This window comes from Colossoma macropomum, unplaced genomic scaffold, assembly GCF_904425465.1.
Source record: "Colossoma macropomum unplaced genomic scaffold, Colossoma_macropomum, whole genome shotgun sequence".
Lineage (NCBI taxonomy): Eukaryota > Metazoa > Chordata > Actinopteri > Characiformes > Serrasalmidae > Colossoma > Colossoma macropomum.
In genome coordinates, this window is record NW_023495609.1 from 1 (window position 1) to 14377 (window position 14377).

At 34.9% G+C, this 14377-nt stretch overlaps 1 protein-coding gene across 1 annotated transcript; it reads left to right on the forward strand.

The window, feature by feature from the left end:
- The first annotated feature begins 811 nt into the window (after window positions 1-811).
- LOC118802603 (ribonuclease inhibitor-like) lies at window positions 812-9069 on the forward strand. Its single transcript, XM_036563076.1, has 10 exons — window positions 812-1071; window positions 1618-1794; window positions 1981-2151; window positions 2340-2513; window positions 2596-2772; window positions 3241-3414; window positions 5335-5511; window positions 6256-6429; window positions 6564-6725; window positions 7689-9069. The coding sequence occupies exons 1-10, from the start codon at window positions 827-829 to the stop codon at window positions 7993-7995; spliced, it is 1938 nt and encodes a 645-aa protein (XP_036418969.1). The 5' UTR covers window positions 812-826; the 3' UTR covers window positions 7996-9069.
- Window positions 9070-14377: the final 5308 nt, after the last annotated feature.

A 14377-nucleotide genomic window follows, 5' to 3' on the forward strand; every position in this document is an offset into this window, starting at 1 on the left:
CTGATCCAGTTTTTGGGCTTTTTCCTTTGCACACAGAGATTTCTACAGATTCCCTGAATCTTTTGATGATGTTGTGTTCTGTTGAGGTTGAAACCCCTAAAATCCTTGCAATCCCTGGCTGAGAAACATTACACTGTTGATATTTTTGCTGTTGCATTTTTTAATATAGTGGCAAGCCTCAACCCCTCCTCGCTCATAAAGGACTCAGCCTTTCCTGGATGCTCCGTTTATATCCAAGCAGGACTGAATCACCTATTTAAGATGTTTTTTAATAATTTACAATATTTCTAGACTTCAATTGCCACTGTCTCAACTTTTTTGGATTGTGTTGTAGACATCAATTTCATAATGATTGTGCATTTACAAAGAGACAATGAAGTTGATAAAATATAAGTGTAAAATATTACGTCTCTTGTCTTTGTACTGTTTTCGTTCAAATATAGGTCAAAGCAGATTTATAAATCACTGCTTTCTGTATTTATTTGCATTTTATGCATTTACTGTTCCAACATTTTTGAAATTGGGTTTGTAATATGTCCATCAATGTTTTTGCCTTATGGTAAATGCATTTTGTAAAAGTTTTATAAAAAAAGTTTCTTTTTGGCCAACTTGAGGCTTCATAGCACTACAATGAGAGTCAGTCGTGATATTTTTTCTATAGGTCTTTGGGTTCAACCGGGAAATCTTTGGAACAGAGAGTCAAGCTTAAATTTGCTGTCTGCCAAAAATATTATGCACTGATAAACTAACACGTTCTCTCTCTTTCTAAAAGTATAAATGAAGTAAATTTAAATGATGTAAATGAAAAACATTTTTGAAAGTAAATATGAAGGGAACTGCTTGCTCTTTCTCTCTCTTTCTCTCTCTCTCTCACTCACTCACTCTCTCTCTCCGAAGGCTGGGTAACTGCAGTATTACAGATGAAGCCTGTGCTGCTCTGGCTTCAGCTTTCAGAACAAACCCATCACACCTAAGAGAGTTGGATCTGAGTGGGAATAAAGTAGGAAACTCTGGAGTGAAGCACCTCTATAAATTATTAACGCATTCAAAGAGCCCTCTGGAAAAACTACAGTAAGTGAAGTCTTCCCTCCTCCCACCTCATTCACCATCAGTCAGTTTCTGAGCACAGGACTAATTCCCAGCACAGCAGAGACACTGACATTATAGTGGAATGGAAGAGTGTGGTGCTGGTTCAGGTGTATGAAATATATACGTACTAAACCATGTAATTGTTTTATAATGTAAATCATTAATATTAAACTCCTGTTTTTGGGCAAATTGATATTTAAAAATATGAACAACACTTTCTTACATGGTAAAAAAAACCTAAAAGACAGCATTGAAAGGAGCACAAAAACCAATCACATAAGTCAATTTGTGCAATTTCTCATGAATAATAGTGCAGTACCTCTGATAATGTGTGGGTTTAAGCTTTAATGAAATATGTAATTATCATTGACAGGGTTCAACTCAAGATAAAAGCAATCAGAACATTCTATTAAGTTGTAATGTCTTTTTGTATCATTATACTTTTAGTCTCAGTTTTTACTCCCATTGTAAATCACAACAAACTCCATTATACTGTTTTAGTATGGTTAACATATGTTCTCTCTCCAGTCTTTCCTTCTGCAGTATAAAAGAGGAAGGATATGCTGGTCTGGCTTCAGTTCTGAAATCAAACCCCTCATCACACCTGATAGAGCTGGATCTCAGAGGAAATGATCCTGGAAATATAGGAGTGAAGATGCTCACTGATCTATTAGAGGATCATAACTGTAAACTGAAGACTCTGAGGTAGATATTTTGGGAAATGTGTAGTGACATAACATTTTCTTTTAGCCCAAACCTAAATCAAAATTCAGTATCCACTGTTTAACCTCTAATCTTCACTGTAACTAACTAAACTGGGCTAGTATTTACCTACACTGTAATAATAAACCATTAAAATTGAATTTCCTTAAAATTTTACCCTTTCTGCAGGTTGTTGAAAAGTTCTGCAGCAGAGGAAGTCTGTAATTCTCTGACTAAAGTTCTAGGAATAAACCCCTTACTGCAGAGAGAGCTGGATCTGAGTGGAAAAATAGGAGATTCAGAAATGAATAAGATCTCTGATCTACTGCAGGATTCACACTGCAGAACTCAGAAACTTAAGTAAGGCATTTTTGATTTTGATGTATGTTGTCAATATACAATACATTGTAAGACATTGGCAGACAATATCAAGACAGCAAGATCAAGATAGTCAAATTCTAATTAAATTTAAGCTTTCAATCCAGTAATTATTTATGAGTGAAGTTTCTTAAAATTAACTTTTCTGCATCATCACTCTCTGTCTGCAGGCTGAATAAGAGCAGTATTACAGAAAAAGTTTGTGCTGCTCTATCATCCGCTCTTTGTTCAAATTATTCACACCTGATAGAGCTGGATCTGAGTGAGAATAAACTAGGAAACTCTGGAGTGAAGCAGATCACCAAACTACTAAGTGATTCAAACAGCAACCTTGAAAAGCTAAAGTAAGTGTGTTGATAAATTTAAACAGAAATTGCGATTAATTTAGAATTTAAGATTTTGATTGTAATTTTCTCTTTTCTACAGTATCTCAGACTGCAATATAACAGGCGCAGGATATGCTGATCTGGCTTCAGCTCTGAAATCAAACCCCTCATCACACCTGATAGAGCTGGATCTCAGAGGGAACGATCCTGGAGATAAAGGAGTGGAGGAGCTCACTGATTTACAAAAAGACCCAAAATGTAAACTGAAGACATTGAGGTGAGCAATTTGTAGGCATATCAAAATCTGAGTCTAGTCTTTAAGATACAGCAGTAAAGCTGTTCACAGACTTATTCATGGATTCAAGGAAAACACTACAGTGAGAAATAAAATTAAATCTTCTTAACAGGTTTTACTGTTTTTTTTTTTAAATTAGCTTTTTTAGTAAAAATCCATTTAGAGCAAATACATATTCTGAAAATTCTTATTTATTTCTACTAAATTGTCACCTTAACAATTGAAATATTTAATTGCTTTATGCATTATTTGATGTGTGTTCAGTAAACATGCTGATAAGGTGTACTGTGTATTAAAAAATGGGAACTATACTACAATTTTAGCACACACAATAATGGAGGAGGCACCTTTCTTTAACAGACATACTCAGTAATTGCATACTGATTACTCAAACTTTCTGATTACTGTAATGCAAAGTTTCTAAGGTGGCTGTGTTTCTTCTCTCTACAGACTGTTGAAAAGCAGTGATGCAGAGAAAGCCTACAATTGTCTTAATATGCTTCTGCGTAAAAACCCCTTACTGCAGAAAGAGTTAGATCTGAGCAGGACTGAACTAAAAGACATCAAAGTGCAGCAGCTGTGTGCTCTACTGGAGGATCCACACTACAGACTGAAGAAACTTAAGTAAGACATTGGATTAATTAAATACATTTAGACTGATTTTCTAGCTGCACACTGGCCTTATGCTAATTTCTGTAAACATAGTTTATCCACAGTGGAAATTCTACTGAGACTGCAATTAAGGCCCAATGAATATTTCAAATTTTACACATCTGTTAACAATTAATGACCTTAAAGAGTGTTGTAATCAATCTAATTATATTGTTCACTTGTGCAGCTGTTTGTCATGTGCAATGATCTCAGACTTGATTTCATCCCAGATTTGACTTCAGCTCTTAACCCTTTAAATGGCCGGGGCCCACCAGTGGTCCCAAAGTTTTATTACACATTTCTATAACCTACGAATAGCTCAACCAGTTTGCACTGAAGTTCCTTTAGTTGCTGAATAATAACCCTTAGTATGTAAAAAGCCTGGGATTATAAATTATTATTACATTATATTCTGTGGAAGTGTTCTAATACACTTCCATGCACTTTTCACACTTACCCAGGGATGCAAATGAGGCCAAAGCATATATACAACAATTAAAACATAAAACTAGGTGAAGAACACCTGCAGTTAGAGTTATCTTACTGTCATATTGCCTACTAGAGGATCCACACTGTACATTTTTGTCTAATGGCTTGTAAATCAGTAAAGTATATTTCATGTATTTTCTGATGCATATCCAGTACATCATTTGCTTGCTCTTTGTCTAAGGAAGTCTATGTCCCATAAATACATGCCCAAAACTTCCTATACTCAACATGTCCTGTACATGTCCATTGTAATTTTAGCTATCATATGGCAGCCTAGTGGTAAGAGGGTAGAGCCAGCGACTAGAAGGTTGTGGATTTGGAATCCTTATTTTTTAATGTTCCCTTGGACAAGGCACTTAACCCCCTAACTGCCCTGTGTGGTGCTGCTCTGCTGGCAATGTTGTGCTGCTCTCAGACTGGGCACAGTTAGGTAGCAAAATGATAAATTTCTCTTGTAGGATAAATAAATTACATAAAAACAGCCCAGTTTTACTCACACACAAACATAAGCAGTAACATAGGTGGTTCACAAAGAACAGAGTAGGGGTATTTTGTTGAGTTATGTGATGGCATGAGCACAGGTCTGCACCAATCAAGGAGGATCTTTTTGTATCCCTAATAACTATGTTAAATATAACATCTTGGTTACAAAAGTAACTACATTTGATTATGGAAAACCTTATGAATTAATGTCAGGAAGACACATGCAGTTTACATTAGCATATTTATTACAGGAAAAAACAAAAGTGGACAGAAAATGAACTTGCAGAGCAGTTGTGAACTGCTGCACACTGTGCAATGCTGTGTAAAATCAGCATCAGAAACAGCTTTATTTCAAATGTATTACAGATGCAGTACTATAACAAAGGGCTCTGATCCAACTGCAGCTTTATTAAACTGGGAGTAAGACATAAACAGACATAAACAGGCATACACAATGCAAAACCCAAGATGTGATCAGCAGAATATTCCAGGTGTGAAAGACACAAAATAACCAGAGAAAAATAAGTATGCATGATTAGAATTGCAGTGGAGAAACAAACAAGACTTTGCAAGAAAAGAGAACACAGAGACTCCATTTAAAGCCCACTAATGAGCCCCATATGACAAACAGGTGCTAAAGAAAGGAGGAGAATCCCCAGGCCTATATGTTACAAGCACACCATTTTATGCAGTAGAAGACTGTGTTAACACTTAATCTCATTAACATGTACAGGCATTGCATTAGAAAGAGAAAATGTTTTATTTGTTGTGTTAACCTTAATATGTTCATACACAAATAGACCAATATTATATATATAAATCATAGACTTGTTTTAATATAAAAAAATAAAAACTCCTGACTCTGTCTATCCTCACTCTCTCTTTCTCTCTCTCTCTCTCTCTCTCTCTCTCTCTCTGCAGGCTGTATAAATCAGGCAATATTACAGAGAGAGAGTGTGCTGCTCTGATTTCTGCTCTGATTGTAAACCCCTCACACCTGAGAGATCTGGATCTGAATGAGAATAAACTAAATGAATCAGGAGTGCAGAAGCTCTGCATTCTACTGAAGAATCATCTCTGTAAACTGGAGAAACTGACGTGAGAAACTATTAGCAGTTTAATCAGCATTGTATTCAGCATGTTAGCTATTCATTAGGAGCTACACCTTTGGATTATGATTTATCAATGATTTGGCACAATTACAGTTCTATAGGAAACAATTCAGTGCATCATGAAATGTCTTTTAATACACTGGATAAACAGATGTGCCTTGAGGAGACGTTTACACAGTATTGGAGTATAAACAGTACTGCTCTGTCTGCCAGCGAAATGAATCATGGAAAATTAGGCTCAGGACAGAGATCTAGTGGATTATTACTTAGAAACAGTCTATTTAGAAACAGTCATAGAATTTTATTTAGGCCATTACTATATGCATCTTCTAGCACTGATTTAATTTTCACTTTTAAGATAAACACCCCTTTCATTAAATATATTGCTGTTGTCAGAAGAAAACTTTGCATCTCCAAAATGGTAACTTTACAGGAGAAAGAAAAAACCTACTTTACTTTTAAATGTAAGTCAAGTCAATGGAACCAGACTTTGTACCAAGTCATTTTGAGCCATTTCTTTTGGTCCATTCATCATGAAATTTATCACACAATGTAAAGAGAAACAGGCATTTTCAAATTATGTCAAAAACTGAAAAACGTCAAAAATGGAGATACAAGGTTTTCTTCCAACAACAGCAATGTATTATGTGCAGTTTCATATGCACAACACAGATTCGATTCCATTTCTTAGTTGAACTGTAGTAACTTTATTTGAACTTTTTTTCTTCAGGCTAAATAAGACCAGTATTAAGGGCAAAGGCTGTGCTGATCTGGCATCAGCTCTTTCTTCAAAACCTTCACACCTAAGAGAGCTGGATCTGAGTGAGAATGAAATTGAGGATTTAGGATTGAAGCATTTTTGTGCTGTACTGAAGGCTCAGGAGTGTAAACTAGAAAAACTACTGTAAGTAACTCAGCCATCATGTAATACAAACAAATTTGAGCTTTAAAATGTCAAAACAAGTAAGAACCAACTTAGTCTTCATTAAAACTACTGTCAAACTACTGTTATTAAAATCTGTCTGTCTTCGTCTGTAGGCTAAAAAACTGTGGTATAGAAGAGGAAGGCTGTGCTGCTCTGGCTGCAGCTCTGAAATCAAACTCCTCACACCTGAAAGAGCTTAACCTGTGTGAAAACAAACTAGGAATTTCATTGAATGAGCTTGCTGAAGTGCTGAAGAATTCAGGATGCAAGATACAGTAAGTATATGCAGATAGACAAAACAAGATCAGAGATGGATAACTTTGGATTTAACTCAGGATCTGACCAGCTCAGTTATATTAACTTATAACCCCAGAACAGGTTTATGTTGCAGTTCAAATTCACAAAAAATTTTGTGTGGGTTTTGCCTACAAGGCATAATAAGTCTATGGAATTTATTTAAATCTGTCTTTCGGCTAGCAGCCTAAAAGCAAAAGATTTTTTTATTGCATAAGCCATACTTGTCTCCTAATCCATGTATTTTTTTCAAAGGAAATTAAGTTACCTTTTTATGTGTATAAGCATTACATAACATGAAGAGCTTGTTTGTCAGGAAAAGTCAAATATCACCCATATGAAACAAATATTGTGCAAAAGGTACAAAGGAGATGCACTAAAAACAAAAATAAAATAATAATGGCATGTATGATAGGTTAACATGGTTAAACAATGAGAATGACTTTCTATTAGAAATTTTCAGTATTTTTTTATTTGTATATAGGATATTGCTCTCTGAATACTACACATAATACATCACTGCTGTCGGAAGAAACCTTGTATCTCCATTTTTGACGTTTTTCAGTTTTTGACATAATTTGAAAATGCTTGTTTCTCTTAACATTGTGTGATAAATTTCATGATGAATGGACCAAAAGAAATTACCCAAAATGACTTGGTACAAAATCTGGTTCTATTGACTTACATTAACAGTAAAGTAGGTTTTTTCCTTCTCCTGTAAATTTACCACTTTGGAGATGCAAGGTTTTCTTCCAACAACAGCAAAATGTTACTATAAATAAGTTAATTCATCCCAGATTGTACAACCTATACAATTCTTAGAAGGTATGGTTAAGTTATTACAATACAGTTCAGCCCTAAAGCTGTGTCAGTGCCACACAAACAGTGAGATGTTTGGTGAATAATATTTGTAATAACTCCTTTGTTCCTTTTTTTCCTTTCAGATTGGACTCCACATTTATGACACGTATTAAAGGAGGTTTAAAATCAGTATTTTCTTGGTTGGGAGGTACTGCTGAAAAATCAAAAACAGTAGGTGAAACCATGACTGTAAAGACAGAGATGGAAACAGGAGGAGAAGATACAGGTGACAAGCAAACAATGGAAATTGGAGTGGATGAGGCAAACAGGCCAACAGTGCAGAGTGCCCAAGAGACCAGAACTGAACGTAACCCAGCGGTGGAGACTTCAGAGAGCATGACGATGGTAGCAGATTCACTAAGAAAATCCCAGAAACAGTTCACACACTAGATCCACTCACATCCACTCTGAAAAAATATGGAAACAATGGAAATTAATGTGTTCAATGAATAAAACCTATTTTACAAATGTCAGAAATAAATCACAAATCATCTTCACTTTCTTGTTATTACAGATTCTACCCCAGCCCCCCAGGCAGGTGGTACAGCAGAATTACCTGTGTTGCAATGTGGTGCACTGAGCCCTCTTTTATAGAATCTTTTTACGGTTATTTATTTTAATATGTTAATTGCTCACGCTGACTTTTATTCTCTATAAAAGATGCACAGTACTTTCTTTGCTGGATGAAACATGTTTTTTTCAGAGTCAGTGTGCAGGCTCATTCAGAGCTCAGTTAAGATCAGTAAGAGCTTATTATTGCTTTGGTTAGTCAGAGTAACAGTACAGCGCCACTGCTGTGTGACTTGATGTGTGAAGGGCTGTGTCTCATGTCCTGACAGTAGTATTGGATCATCTCTAAAGAGCACATATATAAACCTTATTAAGTTGACCATTATAAGACCTTATTATACAATGGAGGAAAACAGTTGGTATCACTGTTAGTCCTCTGATTGTATTCCAGTCAAATTTAATTTAATGTAATTTCCTTCATCTGATTAACATAAGACTGCATTGCTTGTCCAGCTGTAATTGTTATCAGAGATGATCTTACAAGAACTCAGAAAAGTGGAGGGTCTTCTGAAAGAAGAATGAACTCTTGAGATCTTTGTCTCTTTGATGCTCCTTTTGTTCCAGGCTGGGTTGATTCCTAAATACATCACAAAAGCTCTAGAGGAGACCCTTGACTACAGCTTTAAAAAGTGCTGTATCATTACCTTTGGAAACATATTTGAGCAAAATGATTAACTTACAAAATTACAACTTAGAAATATGTTTCCTATACTGTGATCAAGTATTACATTAAAAAGATTTTTTAGTACTGACAGCTATGCCACTCTAAGACTACCAAGTCTTGATTTGTAAAGATCAACAGAGCATTAGTTTTATGCCTTGACGAGTGTCATTTACATCTTCAATTTCTTCTTTAAAAAGATGGGACAGTGTAAAGCGTTTTATATATATATATATATATATATATATATATATATGTATATATATATATATATATATATATACACACACACACACACACACACACACACACACACACACACACGCCATTTGAATGTACCACACTAGGGCCATATGGTCAATTAAAACAAACAATTTATTTAAAATGTAATATTTCACCAGTCAGTTGGGAACAAAATGTCAAACACAAAAAGAAGAGCTACTAGAACAACTCAATTTCTTCATTTGCAAAAAGCCACTAATCCTAGTGGCTTCGGTCATTTGTGACTCTCCTTTTAACTGTAGTGTACACTCTTCACATCAAACAACAGCAGGTGCCATTCAAACTTTTAATAGCAAGAAAACATTTGTGGAGCAAGGAGACTGGCACAGGTGACACAATGATCAAGCAGCCTGATTGTAATATCCAAATGGACTTAGTTAGTCAGAGATAAATGTGGGTACATGTTCCCTTGTTGTAGAGCTTCATCTCGTCTTTCACAACATAAGAGCTTTGGTTGGTTCCTTCTCCAGAGGCCTGTGTCTAAAAGACAAGGTCATATCAAACATTTGTTAAATGAGTAATGTGCCACTGATGTGTAATTTGATGTGTGAAGTGCTGGGAATTCTGTGCTGACAGAAGTACTTGATCTTCTCTGAGGGACAATGTACATAAACTTTAATAACAGGTGACATAATTTATTTGTTGCTGTGTTATGTATTTTGTTTGTTGTTGCTGTTGGAAATGGTCCAACTTTATTGGAGAAGCAAAAAGCTTTTTTTTTATTTCAATGCTATATGCAAAGTTAATGTACAGTAATTTGGACTATTGGTCCATTCACCACAAAATGTTACACCGTATAAGGGGCAGTTTTTAAATAGTAAAAATAATAAATTCTGACACGATGTGTGTACCTCATGTCATTCTGTAGTAATACAGACTCCTCTACTTGGGCTTCAATAAAACATCTGTATTAACATTTGTCTGGATGCACTTTTTTCCTCCAATATTTCTAAAAGTCCTGTTTAATAAATACAAAAAAGTTGGTATGTAATGTGACTAACAAAAAAAGTTGGTATGTAATATGTGACTAAAATTTATCCTTAACTTCAGCCTGTCAGTGTACATATTAATGGCTTTGAGAGTTTGATTCCTGTAGTTTTGGCCACGGCAAAGAATCTTCAGTTATCACTGGAGATGGTTATAAATTTAAGCATCAGAAACATGATTATGTGATAAACATGTAAGATGTACAGAACATAGGGTCTACAGGATTCAGTAGTGTAGCAACAAATACTCAAATAAAATTCAGTTCATTCAGGCATTGTGATATAAACTGAGTCTGTTCTACAGTTTCTCATTAGGCTGAATGGGATTTTTTTTTCCATATAGCTTGTCCAACCTCACATCATGAGCTATGAAACCATGTGTAGCTGAAAAAAAGAATATGGCTTATTACAGCAGCAGATGAGCTATCGTCTCTGATTTTACATCTACAAGGTGGACCGACAAGGTAGGAGTGTCTGATAGAGTGGACAGTAAGTGGACACAGTGTTTAAAAACTCTAGTCATTTAGTTAGTGTAATGTTTGCATGTGTAGCTCTGATATATATCAGTGATGCTTCAATGGTTGCTTAGACACAAATGTGACACAAGGATTGGATGTGAATCTCTGTGGTATCGTAGCCAAAATGCTTCAGGGCAGCAGGTAAAATGGGTTTTCCTATAGCTGCAGTAGAGTATGTAATGTTCACATTCAGTTCACCAGTAAATGCTGTGAAACATATTACTCATAGGTCTCTGTGGTCATCCGTATTCACATAGAGTGTAAATAACAGGACCTGAGCCAAGAGTCTTTGTTTTTAAATCAAGGGAGCTGTTTTGTAGTGTTTCTCCAGAGAGTTGAGAGAGTCTGAAAAGCCATCATATATAAAATGATAAAATGTGAAAGTAATTTTTTACCACTTTATCTTCCTCATTGTGTGGGTTCATTTTACTTGTTTGAATGCTTTTTTTTAACTTACCTTATTTATCTAGTCATAGGAAGGATGGACATATTTAAAAAGTACCAGTTGTATATGCAGCACTATGTATCCAGTTCCTTAAACATTTCTTCTTATTGGCAAGATCCACTGATGAACAGTAGGTGGCAGTGATGTCCATATAGTGCAGTGTCAGCCTTTCACTGGAACTGCACCATATTTGGGTCCAAATTGTATTATGCTTGTTCATAACCCTTGTATGAAGTGTCACTGCAGAGATCTACATACAGAAACATTAATTTCTCCATGTTGTGGAGGTGCGTTTTTAAGAAAAAGAGAAAAGGATAAAGAAAAGATAGAAGTGAAAGGTAGTCTGGATTAGTTGGAATATTTTATTCTGGTGTTTCTCTCTAAAACCTGTGAAAGTGTCATATTCTGTGTTATATAAACTCCAGGCTGAAGGGAAAGAGGTGATTCAGAGAGTGTAACAGTTTTTATTAATGTCTGAGTTTGACAGGCAGGTTTATTCATTTCCCCATAAACTCTCAGCTCAGGAGTGCTGGACTTTTTTGTCAGTTTGTTTAGCTGAGGTGAAAAAATGTGTGGCTACTTTAAATATACCTTGAATGGCAATTATAAATGATGTTGTATTTCATGATTTTTTTGGTGATGGTATTTGGTCAGACATAACATATGAGTCCTCAAACTGCTCCACTCAAAAAAGTGAAATATTAAAATACATTATGATATGTTTTATTTAGATCATAATATTTGTTGACAATATTGAACTTTTTTTGGACTGGACTGGGAAAGTTTTGGTAACATTTCATATAAAATGTGTATATTATGTAATTAGTATTTAATGTTAGTTCTGGTTGAAGCTTTTTTGTCTTTCAATATATTTTTCCCAATTTAAAGTGTTATTTTCCAGTAATTTCTATTGACTTTTGTACTTGCGCAGTGTGTCTACTGACAGGTATGTATAGAGCACAATAAAAGACCAGGTGCAGTATAATAAAGAGGAAACATAGACATAATAACATTAAGCTCTGTTAAAATTGTAGTATATTGGGTTCATTGTTCAGCGTTAAAGATCTGTAAATCATTCACAGAGAGGATTTTTCTGACACTGAGAGTCTCTCGTTTTCTATTGTTGACACTGTAGTGGAAGTCTATTGAAGAATAAAATCTGTTTCATTTTAAATGTATTCAATTTGGTCAGATTTGATTAATTCTAATATGTATTGTTAATGATAAAGTATTTATTAAAAATCTGACATGAGGAGTGCAATAGGAGGAAAAATGTTAATATCTAAGATCATTATTTTCAGGTCTTGTATATCAGAGTGTTTCTTTTGTGTTTTTTACAGTCCTGCTTCTTATTATGGTAAAATTATATTTATTGGAACTGATTCACTGCTAGGAACCAAATTTGTCTAGGTAGCTGCAGATAACTAGTTAGCAAATTAGACAAGCAAGGCTGAATATAACAGCACTTTAGAGCTATTTTTATGCACAAAATTATTCAAGATCATTTATGCAAATTTAGAGATAGCTAATGATTATTTTGTTGCAAATAATCAATGAGCTTATACCTAGCTCAGAGATATGCAAAATATTTATAAACCTAATTGTATTGCATGTGTACAAATCATACATCAAAGGGCTGATTTTCTGGAATATGAAAATGTACATTATTCTGTAAAATCCAGCAATAAATTGAGGGCACATGGATTTCTTCATTCTTTTTATGCTAATTAGAGCTTTTACAAAAACAACCAACATTTCACATTTACTATATGAGGTAGAAAATCAGAAAAAGTGTAGAGTTTTTAACTCCGTAATGAGTTAATTGCTATGATATAAATCAGGGATTGGGTTTTCATTCTAACCAAGCGAGAACACCTCATATAACTAAGGGTGAAACTAAGTGATGAAACAAAGAAGTGATTTCTGACACAGAGTGAGTGTCAGAAATTAATGAATAACTACTGTTATAATAACTACTATAAGCTTCTGTCTGATCAGAGTAACATTTAATGATCTCCCTATTGTTTCTGTCAGTGTCTACAAACTAAAGAAACAATAGGGAGATCATTAAATGTTACTCTGATCAGACAGAAGCTTATAGTAGTTATTATCACAGTAGTTATTCATTAACCTCATCAGGCAGGTTCATTCATTTTCCCATAAAATCTCAGCTCAGGAGAGCTGGACTTCAGTCAGTTTGTTTAGCTGAGGTGAGAAACTGAGTGGTTACTGAAAACACACCTCAGATGGTAAAGATTTACAGTGCTAATTTATTTCATAATATTTGTAATGAGGATTTTTTTCATATATAACTTAGACCTAATGCATAAATCCTGCTGCTGCTCCAAGCAAAAATCCTAAACATTAAAATAAACAGTATATTACAATATATCATATTTAGATTCTGGAACATACAGATCCAATTATCACAACACTTTCACTTTTCATGTGGGGCTACTGACCAGGCAACACTGCTTTGTTGGTAACCTTCTACACTTTTTAAAAAAAACAGATGGTTCTTCAAGGGTTCTTTAGTAAAGAAAATGGTTCTACATAGAACAATGAACACTCAAAGAACCCTCTACATGATTTAAGGGTTCTCTGCATTGTGTAAGTGTTCTTCAGATTGATGGATCATGTGTTGTAGATGGTTCTATATAGAACTCTTCCTGAAAACAGCACCAAAAAAGGGTTCCACTATTGTTACAAGCCAAAGAACCCCTGTTTGGTACTGTATAGAACCCCTTTTGAGAGTGTACATAAAAGTGCATATTACCTAGAACTTCAGTTCTCCTCTCTTTAGAAAGAATTTTTGTAAATTTTATTGTATGTCTGACTGATTTTTGCTTATACAGCATTACAGTTTGTCCAGTAATGGGTAAATGTGGGGAAATTTCACCACCATTTTATCTTGAGTGAACTAAATATGTTACATGATAAAGAGGCAACAAATAAAGATGGACACAGGTCCAGATGTCGACTCAGTGATGTGATACGGTCATTAAAACAGCACGCTGTTAAATCTATGTATCTTTCCTTTTTCCTATTTTTCGTATTTAAGTTCTATAATCAGTTCTATAATCTATGTTCAGTAATGAACATGGCGGGTCAGCAGCCGTTTCTACTCAGCAGCTTTTGGAAAAAATCATTAGATAAAAAACTGAACTTTATCTCAAACAGCAGAGTGGAGAACGTGTGTCTCTCTGCTCTGCTGATTCTTCTGTTTCCGCTGGTGGAGAAAAGCTCCAGAGTCACGTGCCTAAAACCGAAAGTGAAACTGAGCTGGTTTAGAGGAGCTGCTCGGTTTTCC

Excerpts from the sequence above, each read along its gene's own strand:
- LOC118802603 (XM_036563076.1), top strand. The coding sequence starts at position 827 with ATGAAGGGAACTGCTTGCTCTTTCTCTCTCTTTCTCTCTCTCTCTCAC. Across the intron at positions 2,152-2,339 it reads TGCAGAACTCAGAAACTTAA|GCTGAATAAGAGCAGTATTA; the intron begins GTAAGGCATTTT and ends CTCTGTCTGCAG. Across the intron at positions 6,726-7,688 it reads AATTCAGGATGCAAGATACA|ATTGGACTCCACATTTATGA; the intron begins GTAAGTATATGC and ends TTTTCCTTTCAG.